The 19,637-nt window shown below is 44.3% G+C and overlaps 1 protein-coding gene and 1 non-coding gene across 3 annotated transcripts in view; one reads left to right on the forward strand and one right to left on the reverse strand.

Annotated features, from left to right (window-relative positions):
- CTHRC1 (collagen triple helix repeat containing 1) overlaps nucleotides 1–13,546 on the forward strand; it is a 37,798-nt gene extending 24,252 nt beyond the window's left edge. Inside the window, exons 2-5 of one of the 2 annotated variants that reach the window (XM_040354821.1) lie at nucleotides 8,401–8,622; nucleotides 10,901–11,117; nucleotides 13,084–13,267; nucleotides 13,414–13,546. In XM_040354821.1, the coding sequence (XP_040210755.1) occupies nucleotides 8,401–8,622; nucleotides 10,901–11,117; nucleotides 13,084–13,226 (582 nt within the window). In that variant the 3' untranslated portion in view covers nucleotides 13,227–13,267; nucleotides 13,414–13,546. Of the gene's footprint in view, nucleotides 1–8,037; nucleotides 8,075–8,400; nucleotides 8,623–10,900; nucleotides 11,118–13,083 lie in introns of those variants that run through there. The other variant, XM_040354822.1, reaches the window with a different exon arrangement.
- Nucleotides 9,550–9,656, reverse strand: LOC120942083. The gene has a single exon (XR_005749884.1). It is a non-coding gene; the product is annotated as a U6 spliceosomal RNA (small nuclear RNA).
- Nucleotides 13,547–19,637: the final 6,091 nt, after the last annotated feature.

A 19,637-nucleotide genomic window follows, 5' to 3' on the forward strand; every position in this document is an offset into this window, starting at 1 on the left:
AGACTGTGCCCCAGTACATGCAGACTGTGCCCCAGTACATGCCAGACTGTGCCCCAGTACATGCCAGACTGTGCCCCAGTACATGCCAGACTGTGCCCTTACCATATCCCAATACATGCAGAATCGCGGCCGTACGATTTCTCAAAAGCCGCGCCTTCTACGTCTTCTGTTCCGTAATAGGTGGAAACACAGCTTCTCAGGAGGCACTGTGTTCAGTGATAGGACTTGAGCCCTGCATGGCCAGCACATAACAGAACCTCAGGTATGCTGTCAATTCCCAGAACTTAGCAGAACCTCAGGTGTGCCCCCCATGACCAGCATTTAGTAGAGCCTCAGGTATGTCTTGTCAGAGCTGCAGTCTGCATGGCCAGACTTTACAAGAAACTCAGGTTTGTTTTCCATGGCCAGCACTTATCAAAACTTCAGGTGTGCCATTCATGGTTGGCACTTAGAAGAACCTCAGGCATGCCCTCCATAGCCAGCTCCTAGCAAAATCATCTGAGGTGTGCCAGCATTTAGCAGAAATTCAGGTGTGCATTCCATGGCTGGCACGTAGCAGAACCTTATGTCTGTCCTTCATGGTCGGCACTTAGCATGCCCTCCATGCATGGCACTTAGCTCGACCCTCAATCATTCAGTTTAAAATACTGATCATATTCCCTCTGTTTTCAGTTTCATAAAAGCTTGGGGGGGGGGGGGGGGGAGCAGCACACTGAGCTTCCCGGAGAATGTCTGTGCAGCAGCGACAAGTCTGATCATTGGAGGAGAGCTAGAGAACTGACTATGATGTGCTCTCCTGCTTAGTGTGGTCAGTTTTTAATAGGAAAGCAGGGACTGGCAGGAACACAACACCAGGGATTCCACACAAAGGAAGCAATACAAAGAGAAAAGGATACTGTCTTATACAAATACATGGTACAGCAGGCACATATCAGGAATATGAAGTGTTGGGGTAACAAACGCTTTAAGCTCTCTCCTATTGAAGTGTATGGTGTAAAGCAGGGAAGGGTTAGATCCCCTGTCAAGTTTATATTTGTGTCTGTGACCCCTTTGGGAAGAGTCACGCTCTCTGTCTGTAGTGGTGATCATTGTTACAAATACAGAAAGTGAGGGGCATGACAACTATTTAAAAGTAAAATTCCCCTCACTTTGTAGGGATTTACTCATCCAGTACTGTTACATGGGATGAGAAAGAGTCCTCAGCACTGTGTAAGCTCCAAATAAAGAGTGCTTTGAATGAAGCAAAGAAAAGTGAAAGTAAGTTAAACATGTGCATTTGTACTCCTCACCTGTTTGCCGCCACATCCCATCTGAACCAAATACGTTTATTTTGGTCTCATGAGATCATAGGACGATTCCAGTAATCCATGTCCTTAGTTTGCTTGTCTTCAGCAAACTGTTTGTGGGCTTTCTTGTGCATCATCTTTAGAAGAGGCTTCGTTCTGGGACGACAGCCATGCAGAACAATTTGATGCAGTGTGTGGCGTATTGTCTGGGTACTGACAGGCTGATCCCCCACCCCTTCAACCTCTGCAAAAATGCTGGCAGAACTCATATGTCTATTTCCCAAAGACAACATCTGGATATGACGTTGAGCACATGCACTCAACTTTATTGGTCGACCATGTCGAGTCCTGTTCTGAGTGGAACCTGTCCTGTTGAACCGCTGTATGGTCTGACATGTGCAGACTGGAATATTTTGTTTCGTTTTTTCGTTTTCGTTTGAAAAATACATTTATTTAGTTACTCCCAAAAATCGTTTTGATTTATTTCGTTTTTCGTTGGGGAATAGCTTTCGTCCGAAAATCCAATAATACTTGGTTTCTGTCGAATGGTCAAAAGAATATTCGCCGGAACGTCGAATCTTTGTTGGGTTCTGTCTAATGGTCAAAAAACATTCGACGGAACGAATCTTTATGTCGAATCGTACATTTCCGTTCGAATATTCCGCCTACAAGAATTCTAATGTTGTATGACTAGTAATAATGTCGAATCTATTTTCTCATAAATCGAAATATATTCTCTGTAATGTCGAATCTATTATTTCTATAGTGTCGAATCTTTTCTCTATAATGTCGAATCTTTTCTCTATGATGTCGAATCTTTTCCCTATAATGTCAAATCTCTCTATATCGAATTTTTACCGCAACGCAAACGAAAATAAAGCATTTTTTATGTCGGATCTTTCGGTTTTCGTTTCTTGTACTTTCGTTATCGTTTGTTAAAACGATAATGAAAAAAACAGATTTTCGGACGAAAATGCATTCTAACGAAAACGAATGCACATGTCTAGCCTTTGCCACCGTACTGCAGGTCAGTTTTAGGGTCTTGGCAATCTTCTTATAGCCTAGGCCAGTGGTGGCAAACCTCGGCCCCCCAGATGTTTTGGAACTACATTTCCCATGATGCTCAATTACACTGCAGAATGCATGAGCATCATGGGAAATGTAGTTCCAAAACATCTGGGGTGACAAGGTTCACCATCACTAGCCTAGGCCATCTTTATGTAGAGTAACAGTTCTTTTTTTTTTTCAGATCCTCAGAGAATTATTTGCCATCAGGTGCCATGTTGACCAGTATGAGAGAGTGAGAGCGATAACACCAAGTTTAACACACCTGCTCCCCATTCACACCTGAGACTTTGCAACACTAATGAGTCACATGACACCGGGGAGGGAAAATGGCTAATTGGGCCCAATTTGGACATTTTCACTTAGGGGTGTACTCACTTTTGTTGCCAGCGGTTTAGGTAATGAATGTGTGTTGAGTTAATTTGAGGGAACAGCAAATTTACACTGTTATACAAGCTGTACACTCACTAATTTGTAGCAAAGTGTCATTTCTTCAGTGTTGTCACATGAAAAGATAGAATAAAATATTTACAAACATGTGAGGGGTGTACTCACTTTTGTGAGATACTGTATGTAGGTAGGAAGAGCACATTTACCCTTGATATAGATTTGGCATTGACCTTACATCACAGTAAAGTTTCTTTCAGACTGTATGCATTGAAATGACTTGGCAACAATGATTCAGATCCCCGCAGCCATTCCAAGCAGACATATTTCCATGGCTACACAATGCATACAGTCAATGAAAGGCCCTTCTGGCACCAGACACTCTATGGACGCATGCTTATATCTTGGCTCAGGGAGTCAGCAGCAATTTTTTGGCCCCAGTTTATCGGCTCGAATTCCATTTCTGTCTTCTGGCAGCTATACAGCTCTATTCATTATTTCTTATTTCACAGCTAATTGACTCACATTTTCCAGCTCACAAAATACAACCCAAGGTAATTTCTTATGTCTCCAGCATCCAGGACAAAAATCAACACATCCCATCAATCCATAGAAGGCTGGTCAGGACCAATTTCAGCTCTATAATGACCTCAGTGTTGAAGTTCTATGTTTGGGTTGGAACAGTTTACAAAAATTTGAGTGGATTGAAGAATCCCTTTGATTAATTTATACAGGGCCAACGACTTCTGCAGAAACTTGATGGCAAAAAGAGTTTGTGGGAGACACTAGCACACAAAACAGTAGATAGAAACTATTTCTAGTCTCTGAAAAATTATTAATATTTTTTTTATAAGCATTATTATAAAAGTAGACCTATACTTTAATGATAACATCCATTTTTGGTCCAACCGATCTTCTACTTCAGTATATGAGAGTAGAAAACAGACATAAACTCTAGCGTGTTTTGACCAGTCCTGGCCTTAATCAAAGTGAATAGGTGCAGGAACTCCCCCCTTCTGAGTCACCCCCTTGTCTCTGCCCCCTACCCACCTCCGAGCACCGTCCCTTGTTTCCACTCTCTACCCACCTCCGAGCACCGTCCCTTGGTTCCACTCTCTACCCACCTCCGAGCACCGTCCCTTGGTTCCACTCTACACACCTCCGAGCACCGTCCCTTGGTTCCACTCTCTACCCACCTCCAAGCACCGTCCCTTGGTTCCACTCTGTACCCACCTCCGAGCACCATCCCTTGTTTCCACTCTCTACCCACCTCTGAGCACCGTCCCTTGGTTCCACTCTACCCACCTCCAAGCACCGTCCCTTGGTTCCACTCTGTACCCATCTCCAAGTACCGTCCCTTGGTTCCACTCTACCCACCTCTGAGCACTGTCCCTTGGTTCCACTCTCTACCCACCTCCAAGCACCATCCCTTGGTTCCACTCTGTACCCATCTCCAAGTACCGTCCCTTGGTTCCACTCTACCCACCTCTGAGCACCGTCCTTGGTTCCACTCTTTACCCACCTCCAAGCACCGTCCCTTGGTTCCACTCTCTACCCATCTCCAAGTACCGTCACTTTTAGAGAATACAGAACCAAGTATCATTTTGTGGTGCTAAGTAATTATTATGAAATGTGTAAATGATACCACAAAAAGCAGTATAAATGGATCCCTTCAACAACAATAGATCCACCACTGTAATAACAGACCTCCAGCAGCAATACAAAAATAGATGAACACGCTCGGTGGGCTAATCATCATGTTCCTGTGTTAACAGAAAGCTATATTAGCTTTCTTGTTTGGATGCATAAAGTGTAATGAAAGTGTAGCCGTCTACCCAACCTCTAAGGGCCTGGTGGTGTGCCCCAGAGTCAGGGAAAGCTGACATTCCTCCTCTAGGTGCAGGTTACTAGGCATAGTGGGTGTAGTGCAAGATGGAAAGATGGGCGCCACTCACTTTTAAAAATTAACAAACAGAGTATTTATTTCTCTTAATAGGAACACAGGTCACCCTTGGGCAATGCAATAGCAACTTGGCAAACTGGGCAGACAAAATTATAACTAGGCAGACAGCAATACAGAAAAAAGGACCTTTAAGCTAGGGTGACCAGACATCCCCGGTTTCAGGGCACAGTCCCCAGATTGAGAACACTGTCCCCGAACCAAGTCTGTCCCTGGTTTTGTCCCCAGATTAGATTTCAACAGGGGCTGAGGCAATTTCAAAGACAGACAGTGCAGAATAAAATAAAAAAAACTCTGAATTACACCCCCCCCCCACTCCGCTGCTCCTACTACATTAGGGGGTGTATTTTTTTCCATTATCTGTGCCCCTTTCTGATGATGATGTGCTGGTCGGGGTGGAGGGAATATTTCTTCAGTTTCATGTGCCCATTTAGCTCCCCTCGCATGTTCTTCTGCCTTGGCTCAAGTCCCGGCCAGCTGCCTTTTTTATCTCCTTGCCTTCACTGGTGGAGTGATCTTCCTCCACTCCCCACCCAGTAGTAGCCATTGTTCCGGAAAGTGAGACTTGACAGGCTGTGAGGTGGGCAGAGGCGGTGACGGGCAGAGAGTTGCTGATTGCCGTCATTACTAGTAAAAAAAAAAAAAAATGTCCCCGGATTTAATTAAAAAAATCTGGTCACCTTACATTAAGTTGAATGCAGGGATCTGTATCTTGTACAAACTTCTGTCTCCTATGGCAACAACTTCACTCACAGTATCCCACTATAGATCTTCAAGCTCAACTGATTGGCTGAGACAACGGGCCAGATTCTCGTAGATCGCCGCATCTCTGCAGCGGCGTAACGTATCTCATTTACGTTACGCCGCCGCAAGTTTTACGGGCAAGTGCTTGATTCACAAAGCACTTGCCTGTAAAGTTGCGGCGGCGTAGCGTAAATCCCCCGGCGCAAGCCCGCCTAAATCAAATGATCCGGGTAGGGGGCGTGGATCATTTAAATTAGGCACGTTCCCGCGCCGAACGTACTGCGCATGCGCCGTCCCTAAAATTTCCCGACGTGCATTGCGCTAAATGACGTCGCAAGGACGTCATTGGTTTCGACGTGAACGTAAATGGCGTCCAGCCCTATTCACGGACGACTTACGCAAACAACGTAAATTTTCAAATTTCGTTGTGGGAACGATGGCCATACTTAACATTGACTGCGCCTCATATACCCTGAGGCAACTTTACGCATCGCAAATCTAACGTAAACGTCGTAACTTCACTGCGTCAACCGCGCGTACGTTCGGGAATTCGCGTATTTAGCTAATTTGCATACTCAACGGGGAAAATTACGTCGGCGACACCTAGCGGCAAAAAAAAAATTGCATTTAATATCCGACAGCGTAAGAGCCTTACGCCTGTCGGATCTAATGCTTATCTATGCGTAACTGATTCTATGAATCAGGCGCATAGATACGACGAGCGGACTCAGAGATACGACGGCGTATCAGGAGATACGCCGGCGTATCTCTTGAGAATCTGGCCCAACATATCTACTTATAACCTGAATTGACTGCACTCTATCGTCCTAATGCCAAAGTCAACAGTGCCACCTATTGACAGAGGAGAGAGATCACAATTAAACTCAAGCTTAGGAGAAAACCATGTGATCAAGACTACAAATTAGCCAGGCTATTTACCACCTAGCACAACTTAATTTACTAGCAGCCCTGTTTAGGACAGTGTGCTACAATATGAAGGATATGCTTACCTTTCCTGAATAAAATGCTGCTGCTGGCATTTGATCACATAACCTCTGCTAAAGGGAAGCATAAGCCATCCTTAAAGCGGTAGTTCACCCTCCTTTCCATCATTAGACCATTACATTCGGCATCGTAGCGCGAGCTACGGTATGCCGGTCTTAAATTTTTAATCCCCGTACTCACTGTGCTATCGATGATTGAAGAATCCGACTCCCGCGGGGAATGGGCGTGCCTATGGAGAGGGAGGATGATTGACTGCCGGCTCTGGCACGTCACGCTCCCCGAAGACAGCCGGAGTAGGTCTCGGCTATTCACGGCGCCTGCGCACAGGCTATGCAGAGGCGCCGTGAATAGCCAAGCCTATTTCGGCTATTTCCGGAGAAGCGTGACGTGCCAGGGCCGGCCGTCAATCATCTTCTCTCACCATAGGAACGCCCATTCCCCGGAATCTTCAATGTGCAATAGCACAGTGAGTACGGGGATAAAAAATGTAAGACCGGCATACCGTAGCTCGCGCTACGATGCCGAATGTAATGGTCTAATAAAAAAAAACTTTTTTTTTTTTTTTAACAGGGTGAACCCCCGCTTTAACTTTAATCCTCCATTTCAGCCAAGATTGTATGACCAAATTCCTAAGCTTTTGGTCATATGACCAGCACTGGACGATGCCGAAGCACAACTTTACTTGGAAAGAAATATCAGCTCTTCTGTAATTGTTTCTATATCCATCCTAGTAAAACAGTTTAAACAACCCTGTGCTTTGCCTAGTCTCCAATGCCAGCATTAGCTTTACTTTGTTGAACATCAGAAGTGATAGAAATACTCATTACTTCCAAGTCTGGAGCAGTGTGGAAGCGCTAATGTTTAGTGATTAGCCCAGCGCTGTCACAGTCATGTGTAATCTTTAACTCCAAATTGGAACTGGATGTCGGGCAGCAAAAGTAAAGGGAAGTACAGTATATGGGGGTTGATTTACTAAAACTGTAGCGTGCAAAAACTGGTGCAGTTCTGCATAGAAAACCAATCAGCTTCCAGATTTTATTGTCAAAGTGTCGGGTCACCCGTGGCCAGGTGACAAGTGCACCCCGTTGGGGTCAGGGATGCACCACAGGGTAGTGAACCCTATAGCTGACTGCTGCTACAGAGAGGAAGCGTGAACCCAAGATCACCCAGGGCGCGGAGTCTAAGACCCAGTTTTGTGTTCACCAGAGACCCTAGTGGTGAGGATGATCTTGGCCGCAACTGGATCCAGGTCGCGACCCCCGAGATCCCCTAGGTCACACTCCGCAGGGAGAGAGGGGAAGCAGCCAACAGGACAAATGGTGGTGATGGGCAGGCCGAGGTCAGGGCAACAGGCAGACAAGGGTAACCGAGGACAGGCAAATGGTCAGGGGCACAGGCAAACAGAAGAAGTCAGGGACAAGCCAAAACCGGTACACAGGAAGATGATCGTAGCACACTTGCAGACAGGAACTTAGCAAATTAGACTGTTGAACAGCACTGAAGACTTGTAGTGCAACAGTTAATATAGACTTCCTGGGGTGGCCTGGGTGGGACCATACAGGAAGAGGAAGTGATAAAAAGGGAACCAGAACAGGGTCAGGCCTCTAATGAACAGATGGAAACACAGGTAAGCTGCCAGGCTATTGCATATCCATGACACAAAGCTTAATTGAACGAGCTGAAGCTTTAGTAAATCCACCCCTTTATGTTGTTGGGGATGGGGAAAATAATATTAACACATTGCTTTGCCCTACATGGGCAAAGCCCATGTTCCCTTTTATTAAGCTATAAATTAAATTGATGTTATTTATTTTAGCCCTTTGAAAGACCCATAAACTTTTAATTTAAACATAAATCTGAAAATTGTATGCTGATTATAACGAATTAATATTATAACGATACGCATATTGTAACTAAACACGCTCCTTCACCCTTCCTTTTGTATTTTTACAGTACAATGGATTGTGCATGCAAGGCAGTATGGGTCTTCCTGGGCGAGATGGTACTCCAGGAGCTAACGGAATTCCCGGAACACCTGGCATTCCGGGACGTGATGGTGCGAGAGGAGAGAAAGGAGAATGTATGAGAGAGAGCCTGGTGGAGCCATGGACACCTAACTACAAACAGTGCGCCTGGAGTGCCTTAAACTACGGCATAGACCTGGGCAAAATCACGGTGAGTGTGCTTTAAGCAGTCTGTTTTATGACCTCATTACCTTTACTCAATAAGGCAGCCGTTCTCAACTAGAGTCCCTCCAGTGGGTGCCAGGGATCCCTTAAGCACCTCCAGTACGAGCCTTTTCTGGAGCTTTGTGTTTACATGTAAAAATCAGTATTTTTGGCTAGAAAATGACTTAGAACCCTCAAACATTATATATATTTTTAAAGCAGAGGCCCAAGAGAATACATTTGTAGGTTTTGCATTTTTTTTTTTGTCACACGGTATTGAAATTTTTTGTGAAAAAATACACATTTTTCAATCTTAATGCAAAAAAACACAATACATAACCCAATTTTTTTAAAAAAATGTAAAAGATGATTTTATGCAGAGTAAATAGATACCAAATATGTCATGCTTTAAAATAAATCCCCAGATCCCTTCTCTGCACTTAAACGCATACAAAACACCAAGATCAGTGTTTTTTAATGCTTTTGAGTTTTAAAAGATGGAGCCGATTGTTTCTGAGTAAACCTGAAGTGATGTCATGTCATTGCTTCCAGGTTACAGCTATGAACAGTGGATCAAAGCCGGTCATGGCTTTGCTTGGCAGTCCGGCCAGCCGGCGAATGTGCCGGCTAGTTGCTCAGGGCTCCCACTGGGATGGGAGAGCCCCGAGCAAGCCGTGGAAGGGGGGCGCGATGTCCCTACCTGCTGCTTGTAATGGCAATCAAACGGCTAGTCTGCCGCTCCGATAGCTATTACAAGAGAGCTGACCGCTGGCTCTAAAAAAAAACATAACAGTATGATGCCTGCAGCTGCAGACATCATCCTGGTATAACCACCGAAAGTCCAGCAATGTATGGAAAGTTGATAAACAAAGAGCATATTCTGCCTCTTAGATAAGTTACAACTGACATCAATGATCTTCTTTTTTTTTTTTTTTTTTTTATGGAACGCTTCACGAATTTGCGTGTCATCCTTGCGCAGGGGCCATGCTAATCTTCTCTGTATCGTTCCAATTTTAGTATATGTGCTGCCGAAGCGAGCACAATCAATGATCTTTTTAATGATCTGTATATAAAAAAAAAAACATTCTTCCCACTGGCCACCACACTAATGTACTATGAGATGTTGATATAGTAATTATTGTCAGGGGTTCCCTGAGACCTAAAAGTTATTTCAAGGGTTCCTCCATTTAAAAAAAAAAAGTTTAAAAGGACAAAATATGTGAATAGCATGAAAACCAAAAAAAACATGGGAAAAGTAAATAAAGTTTAAAAACCAAAGGGGGCACCAAGAAGTTTTCTAAGTTAAAGCAGTGCAAAGTGAACAGTAAAGAGGTGGAATTTAGAACAATTTCTAAAAGTAACTCAAAGTCCAACTCCACTTTTTAGACATTTTTCAAACCTATGTGGCCCAGCAGAATACAAAAAGGCAGTTTTCGCTGTAATTCTTGCCTCCTTATTGGAGCTGTCCCTGTAGACCCACTTCTCTACAATCCATCACTAATGCCCTGTACACACGATCGGACCTTTGTCCGACCAAATTCACGACAGAATTCCATCAGAGTAAAATAGAACATGTTCTCTATGTAAACTCCGATGGAATTCATCGGAATTTCCGATGGAATTACTCCGATAGGGCATACACACGGTCGGAATTTCCGATGGAAAAAGTCAGACTGACCTTTTCCATAGGAAATTCCGACCGTGTGTATGCCCTATCGGAGTAATTCCATCGGAAATTCCTATCATCTACTAGGACCCCCAGGTCCCTTTCCATCCTAGATTCCCCCAGAGGTTCTCCCCCCAGTGTATAGATTGCATTTATATTTTTTCCACCCAAATGCATTATTTAAAACATTTCTACATTAAACCTCCTTTTGCATGTATTTGCCCATCCCATTAATTTGTTCAGATCTTTTTGCAAGGTTTCCACATCCTGAGTAGAAGTCATTGGCCTGCTTAGCTTAGTATCGTCCGCAAATACAGAGATTGAGCCGTTTACCCCATCCTCCAGGTCGTTTATGATCAAATTAAATAGGATTGGTCCCAGCACAGAACCCTGGGGGACCCCACTACCCACCTCTGACCATTCCCATTACTCCCCATTTATCACCACCCTCTGAGCTCCCCCTTGTAGCCAGTTTTCAATCCATGTACTCACCCTATGGTCCATGCCAACGGACCTTATTTTGTACAGTAAACGTTTATGGGGAACTGTGTCATATGCTTGATTAACAACAACGATACCGGAGATGAGGGGTTTTATTTGCTCTGTTCTTTTTTCTCAGGAATGTACATTCACGAAGATGCGCTCACAAAGTGCCCTGAGAGTTGTGTTCAGCGGCTCTCTGCGCCTGAAATGTAAGACCGCCTGCTGCCAGCGCTGGTACTTCACTTTCAATGGAGCCGAGTGTTCTGGACCCCTCCCCATCGAGGCCATTATATATCTGGACCAAGGCAGTGTGGAGTTCAACTCTACCATAAACATCCACCGAACTTCTACAGGTAGGATAAGAGCGTGACAAATTGTCCAAACTTTTTTCACAAAAGTGAAAATGAAAGTGGAAGGCAAGTCAAAAGCTAACTGAGCTTACATCTACTCTCACCTCTATTCTAGGCCTATTCTTTTTTTTTTTTTTTACATTTCAAGTTTATTGAAACAAATGTAAGCAAGACAGTCTAAATCAAAAGCAGGTACAACTGCTTGCAGAGCTACAATATGGTAGATGGAAACATAATACAGAATGCAATGAAGAAACATAGTCAAATAGACAAAAATACAGGCATATCATCACTCACATATTATTAACACCTGCCCCAAAACGTAACAGTCTTTGACTAAACCAGCCGAAAAGGCAGACCGGCGAGTCAAGGAATGCCTTAATAACCCATCAGGGTGCTCTAAGCCTATTCTATGTACTCTGTAAAAGGAAAGAGTCTATACTTACCTATTCTGAAGTTGCTCCGGTACGATCACATGATCGCGTCCCAGTGCCAGCTTCAGTATAGAAGAGAGATCACGGACAATGTAAGCCTATGTCACCACCATTGATGGCAATTTCTCCTCTTTACTCAAGCCGGTGCTGGATAGATCATGTGACCAGACTGGAGCAACTTCAGAATAGGTCAACCAGTTTGTTCTGCCTCCATTTTCATGTTTTTTTTATGTGTTGTATTGAACGGAATCAGGTTATCATTGTTCCACAGTATGCAGATATCCACCACCACAACTTGTTTACTATGCGATTTTGGCTTCCCCTTTGTCCTCACCTCCTGTTCAGTGCAAGTTATATCAGTCCTAGCTAGACCCTCCTATTTTCCTCCATGTTCCCTCAGTCAGTCTGCAGAGACAGGGCTTAGGAAAGTCATTAGGGTTGATTTACAAAAGGCAAATCCACTTTGCACTACAAGTGCACTGCAGGTGCACTTGGAAGTGCAGTCGCTGTAGATCTGAGGGGGACATGCAAGGAAAATAAAAAAACAGCAATTTTGCTTTTACATGATTGGATGATAAAATCAGCAGAACTTCCCCTCATTTCCAATCTACCCCTCAGATCTAAAGTGACTGCACTTCCAAGTGCACTTGCAGTGCACTTGTAGTGCAAAGTGAATTTGCCTTTAGTAAATCAACCAAATTGTCTTCATACACGTCAAAAGGTTGATTTTTTTTATTTTTTTTTGCTGTAGTGCAGTTAGATGTAAAATTGCATTGGATTCAACATCGGTATCTTATTGAAGAGTTAAGCTGCCTGTGGATTGTGCCAAGTCAGTAGGTGACCATGTTGCCTGGACAGACTCGGTCTAAAGAAGTAGGTTGATGCATAAGGCAGCATTCGAAACACAACACATGGTTTGGATTTAGTATAATGTACAGTGATTAACACTGATGTCTTAAAGTGGAGTCCCACCCATAAATATAACATTACATCAGTAGTTTTAAAAAAATGTCATTAGTCCTTTAAGAATTTTTTTTTTTTTTTTAGATGCCTTCAAAGTGTTGTTGCTAGGCAGAATAGTTAATCTTCCCTCTTCCTGCACCTAGGTGCTTAAGCTTCCTAACCTACACCGCACAGACTCCTGGGAATGTAGTGGGTGTAACTTTCCAGGAGTCTGTGCACTCCCCAGTCTCGAAGAATCATGTGACTTGGACAGTACAGGTGCTGAAACCTGATCTGAAACCTATTACACTGCTTGTGCAGCACTGAGCATGTGCGAGATCTGCAAGGCTAAAATCCAGGAAGTCATACAGTCTGGCTTCATTATGCCCACACTTAAGATGGCCCCAGTCAATTCCTATTTTATAAAGTGTCTAAATGCTGTAACAACCTAACAAAACGGACCTTAGTTTACAGACTAACTTTATTAGAATACATTAAGCTTGTGTATTACAGGGGTATTTATATTTAAAAAGTGAAATTGTGGCCGGAACTCCGCTTTAATGAATACCTTTTTTATTATTTTTTGCTTGCAGTGGAAGGTCTGTGTGAAGGGATTGGCGCAGGGCTGGTTGATGTTGCGGTCTGGGTGGGGACGTGCGCAGATTACCCCAGAGGAGACGCCTCCACCGGATGGAATTCTGTATCTCGGATCATTATCGAGGAACTGCCCAAATGAAGCTCATCAGAGGGTAGAAAATAGGAGCGCAATATCTTTGTGTAGGTGCAGCCAGTCATATCGTTGTAGAAAGAAAAGCCATTGTGATAATAGCAAGAAACTGCCTGTACTGTGTCAATAAATCAATGTGGTGCTGTATGGTCTTTCATGTTTTATCCTGAGCTGACTTTTTTTTTTTTAATTGCAGGACAATTATAAATAATCAGCTCTTATTTACCAGGAGAAAAAACTCCCCGTGACATAGCTGTAGTCAAATGATTTTGTATTCCAGTTCTGATATTGTTTTCAAGTATGTTTTTAATAAAAAAAAAAATATCCCACTGGAGAGTGCATTGTGTAATATGTACATGGAGCGTAAAACTTAATTCCAGGTACGGCAATTTGAACATACAGTAAAACCTTGGATTGCAAGAATAATTTGTTCCAGAAACATGCTTGTAATACAAAGCGCTTGTATATCAAAGCAAATTTCCCCATAAGAAATAATGTAAACTCAAATGATTCGTTCCACAACCATTTATTCATAGGTCCTTCAGTTTATAGTCCATATAAAAAGATTATAGCAATGTGATAGGTTGTGTAGCCATAAAATGTCCATCCACAAATGGAAGCCTCCCCAAGGCGATTAGAAGCAAAATCCAGCAGGAGCTCCAGAGTATAAAAGAGAAGAGAGGCGCCTCTAACGCCGCGTACACACGATCGGTTTGTCTGATGAAAACTGTCTGATGGACTGTTTTCATCAGACTAACCGATCGTGTGTGGGCCCCATCGGTTATTTATCCATCGGTTAAAAAACTAGGAACTTGTTTTAAAATCATCTGATGGTTAACTAACCGATAGAAAAAAACGATCGTCTGTGGGCACGTCCATCAGTTAAAAATCCACGCATGCTCAGAATCAAGTCGACACATGCTCGGAAGCATTGAACTTCATTTTTCTCAGCATGTCGTTGTGTTTACGTCACCGCGTTCTGACACGATCGTTTTTTTATCCGATGGGGTGTAGGCAAGACTGATGAAAGTCAGCTTCATCGGATATCTGATGAAAAAATTAGGGCTGTTACTGATTACAATTTTCGTGTTCGATTAATCGTTTTTATTTTTTAATCGATTAATTGACTAATTTCGATTAATTATAACACACATACATTTTTCGGATCACCACCATATATAGTCCCCACTGTAATATCCACAGACATCTCCCCCCACTGTAATATCCACAGACATCTCCCCCACTGTAATATCCACATACATCTCCCCCACTGTAATATTCACAGACATCTCCCCACTGTATTATCCACAGACATCTCCCCACTGTAATATCCACAGACATCTCCCCCACTATAATATCCACAAACATCTCCCCCACTGTAATATCCACAAACATCTCCCCCACTGTAATATCCACAAACATCTCCCCCACTGTAATAACCACAATCTCCCCCCACTGTAATATCAACAGATATCTCCCCCACTGTAATATCCACAGACATCTCCCCCACTGTAATATCCAAAGACATCTCCCCCACTGTAATATCCACAGACATCTCCCCCACTGTAATATCCACAAACATCTCCCCCACTGTAATATCCACAAACATCTCCCCCACTGTAATAACCACAATCTCCCCCCACTGTAATATCAACAGATATCTCCCCCACTGTAATATCAACAGATATCTCCCCCACTGTAATATCCACATCTCCCCCACTGTAATATCCACATCTCCCCCACTGTAATATGGTCCACATCTCCCCCACTGTAATATCCACAAACATCTCCCACACTGTAATATCCACAAACATCTCCCACACTGTAATATCCACAGACATCTCCCCCCCCCCCACTGTAATATCCACATACATCTCCCCCCACTGTAATATCCACAGACATCTCCCCACTGTAATATGGTGCACATCTCCCCCACTGTATAGGAAGATTAGTGCTTGCTTAGTCTTACCAGAGAATCCGGCCGAACACGAGCAGTTGAGGCAGGGTAATGACATCAGCGCGCCGCTCTAGGCTCACCTAGGCCGCCGCAGGGTCGACCAAGATGACCGCCTGCTCCAGGAGCTAGCCTTTCCTATGGCCGAAGCAGCAGCAGAGCTCCACGGATCATGTGGTGTGCCGATCCGCATATGGTGACTCATTTGGATCATGGGTCATTTACGATCCGTTGCACCACTAGTACCAATCAAAAGAATTGTGATCGATCAAAAAAATTTAAGATTAATCGAGGAATTAATCTTTAATTTCCACAGCCCTAGAAAAAATCCATCAGACCGTTTTCATCGGATGAACCAATCGTGTGTACAGGGCATGAGTGTAGCAATATGTTGCTAAATGTTATACCTTCATTAAATGTAACCATATTGCTACACTTAGAGGCGCCTCTGTTCTGTTTTATTCTCAGATGTGACATGACACTACTTGTATATCAAGTCAAATTTTATTTGAAAATTTAGCTTGTCTTGCAAAACGCTCTCAAACCAAGGTTTCACTGTAAATTAAGTTTGTCCAGCTTGGACCTGTAGGATCCCCATAGAAGCTGAAAATCGCTGTAGTAGGCTCCAATACCACTGTCATCTCTATTTGCTTCTGAGAACTGTGCTGAGCAGCTGTCCTGGTGCTTTTCGTGAACACAGGAGGTCACTTGCTCGGATTATGCACCAGGGAACGCACTGCATTTTCTCAAAAAATTTAAAGTGCTCTATAAATGGACAAACAAGGGGGTGGATTTAGAAAGCAATTGCGTCTGCGTATCAATAGTTAAGCAGGGCAATTGCTTAGTTGCGCCGGCGTAACGACTTTTCTGTATTCAGAAAGCTCGTTACGCCGACTGCAACCTAAGATATGACTGGCATAAGGCTCTTATGCCGTCGTATCGTAGGCTGCATTCTTACGATGGCCGCTAGGTGGCGTTCCCGTAGTGGTCAGCGTAGAGTATGCAAATTGCATACTCACGCCGATTCACAACCCTACCCGCGCCCGGCGTTCGCATTTTACATCGTTTGCGTTCGTCGGGTTCCGCGTAAGGCTGCTCCTGCTATTAGCAGGGGCAGCCAATGCTAAGTATACCCGTCGTTCCCGCATCGCGATGTTTGAAAATTACGTCGTTGGCGTAAGTGAATCGTAAATGGCGCTGCACGCCATTTACGTTCACGTTAAAACAAATGACGTCCTTGCTACGTCATTTGCCGCAATGCACTTCGGGAAAGTTTCCCGACGGAGCATGCGCACTACGTTCGGCGCGGGGAACGCGCCTGATTTAAATGATCCACGCTCCCTACGGGATCATTTAAATTACGCGCGCTTACGCCGGCCATTTTTACGGAGCGCCCACGCAAATTACGGAGCTACTGCTTCGTGAATGAAGCATAGCGCAGGTAATTTACAGAGGTGTAGCGTTAAAACGGTACGCTGCGCCTCCGTAAGAGTGCGCAGCCCTACCTGAATCTAGGCCAAGGGAGACAAGCTGGTGATGTCATAATCTCCACCTCCTCCAATCAGAGAATGCTTTTCATTAATTATGTAAATTAATTTTTTTTTCTGAATGGTACCCATGCCAAGGAAGCACTCTCCTGTGTTCACAATGCAGCAGCTCAGGACCCAGAAGCTCTTGGAGGCCGTTTTAGTAGTGGTGCAAGCTGGTTGCAATGTTAACCGCTTGCCGAAAGCCTCCTGTACTTATACGTTGGCAGAATGGCATGACTGCACAAAGCAATGTACCTGTACTTTGCTTTGAATTTCACGCTGCTGGCGGCGCAACGCGCCCCTGCCGCAAGCTCCGTGACCGTGCCCGCGGACTCGATGCTCGCCGGTGTCCCGCGATCATGTCACAGAGCTGAGGAACAAGGAGATGTCTATGTAAACAAGGCATTTCCCTATTCTGCCTAGTGACAGGACAGTGATCTACATCTCCCTGTCATCGGCAGCAGTGATCACTGTCATGTCACTGGTAGCCCAGCCCCCCACAGTTAGAATCACTCCCTAGGGCACACTTAACCCCTTCCCTGCCAGTGCCATTTACACAGTAATCAGTGCATTTTTATAGCACTGATCGCTGTATTAATGGCAATGGTCCCAAGATAGTGTCAAAAGTGTTCAACATGTCCGCCATAATGTCGCAGTCACGATAAAAAAATAATAATAAGAAAAAAACGAATTAATAAAAAAAATGCCATAAATCTATACCCTATTTTGTAGACGTTATAACTTTTGCGCAAACCAAAGTACGCTTATTGCGATTTTTTTTACCAACGCTGGGCCAGATTCTCGTAGAAGAGCGTATCTTTGTTCCGGCGTAGCATATCCTATTTACGCTACGCCTCCGCAACTTAGACGGGCAAGTGCAGTATTCTCAAAGCACTTGCTCCGTAAGTTGCGGCGGCGTAGCATAAATAGGCCGGCGTAAGCCCACCTAAATTAAATGTGGAACAGCGGGGCGTGTTTTATGTAAATAACTTGTGACCCGACGTGATTGACGTTTTTTACGAACGGCGCATGCGCCGTCCCTGGAATATCCCAGTCTGCATTGCTCCAAAGTACGCCGCAAGGACGTATTGGTTTTGGCGTTAACGTAAATTACGTCCAGCCCCATTCACGGACAACTTACGCAAACAACGTAAAATATTCAAAATTTGACACGGGAACGACGTCCATACTTAACATTGGTACGCCGCATGTACGCCTCATATAGCAGGGGTAACTTTACGCTGGGAAAAGCCTAACGTAAACAGCGTATCTGTACTGCGTCGGCCGGGTGTACGTTCGTGAATTTGCGTATCTAGCTGATTTACATATTTATAGGTGTAAATCAGCGTACACGCCCCTAGCGGCCAGCGTAAATATGCAGTTAAGATACAATGGCGTAAGAGACTTACGCCGGTCGGATCTAATACAAATCTATGCGTAACTGATTCTAAGAATCAGGCGCATAGATACGACCGGCCAGACTCAGAGATACGACGGCGTATCTGGAGATACGCCGTCGTATCCCCTTTGAGAATCTGGGCCAATATGTAGAAGAATATATATTGGCCTAAACTGAGGAAATGTTCTTTTTAATATATTTATTGGGGATATTTATTATAGTAAAATGTATTTATAACCATAAAAAATGGCCCGGTCATTGGGCAGCCAAATCCTCTGGGGCTGAAGTGGTTAATTATGTAAAAAAAAAAACTTCGGCATTAAAAGGAAACCTAAGAAAAACCAGGGGCAATTCAAACTGAGCATATAAAAATCTATAAGAAGATGTCACCTATGGTGACCATTGCATATCAAACAGATCAATAGATCCAGAGACATAGGTGGCTGGATTTATGTGCAAAGGTTGACTTCTCCGGTAAAAGGGGTGCTTGGCTGTGCCCTTCCCACCTTTTGAATGTCCCTATTGGTCGATAAGGCTACACATCATAACATAAATCTGCTAGGGAAGGGCACACTCTCTCCGTTTACCAAGAAAAACAGGATTTGCTTTCATCTTCAGCTGCTGATGGCTCTGATTTGCATCTGCTGATCAATTTGACATGTAAAAGACAACATGTGCTTATGCATTTGGAATTTTAAAGCCCAGCTATCAGAGAAGAACAGCGGTCGCCAAACTTTTTCAGTTTGAGGGCCACATTGTATTTTTAACAAATATTCTTGGGTCATCCCCCTTACATCAGGGTTCCCATCCTATCCCTTTCTAACGTAGCGGTACCCCCGTAGGGGCTGCTGGATATTGTGATCCACCTGTCACCCTGCCCAGCCCGGCATTCACTTCCCAGACACTCCAAGACAATGAACAGTCCGTTAGATTTGTTTTGTGTTTTTATTGAAGGATAACTTGGATGGGGTTAGGAATTCATGGGATGCCCATAAAGATATTTTTTTGCATAGCTTGGGACAAATTATAAACTCTCCTCTTCCTCCAGCACAACTCTTGCTGCAGACTATTGCTTCCTTTTCCTCCAGCACAACTCTTCAGGCACAGCTAGCATGTGGTAAGGCCCGACACTGGCTTCAGCCTGGTCCCTAGCAACAGCCCTTTGCAGGCAGGAACCACGGGCCCCTTTTGGTGCAGCAAAAAGAATGCAAAGTTCTGGTTCTAGCTGTCCTGGGTGGACTACCGATCCCAGTCGGTCCTCTTCAGGCCCTGCCAGCCCTCCTGACTGTAGCTGCCCAACTCCACTTCCCATGACATCACAATCTTTCCCGCTGGCTCTACATCCATCCCAGACTGTACACTCCCAGGCCGCTCCGGCATGCTTCCCCCATCTCTCCTGACTGTGCCTGCCACTCACCAACACCTGGTGGATCCCTCCTGGAGACTTTGCCTGGCAGTACCTTCTACTGTCCTCTCCTGCTCCTGGACAGGACACCCCTATTTGTGCAAGGGTCCCTTCTACTCTTGAGCTCCAAGTC

This window comes from Rana temporaria, chromosome 5, assembly GCF_905171775.1.
Source record: "Rana temporaria chromosome 5, aRanTem1.1, whole genome shotgun sequence".
Lineage (NCBI taxonomy): Eukaryota > Metazoa > Chordata > Amphibia > Anura > Ranidae > Rana > Rana temporaria.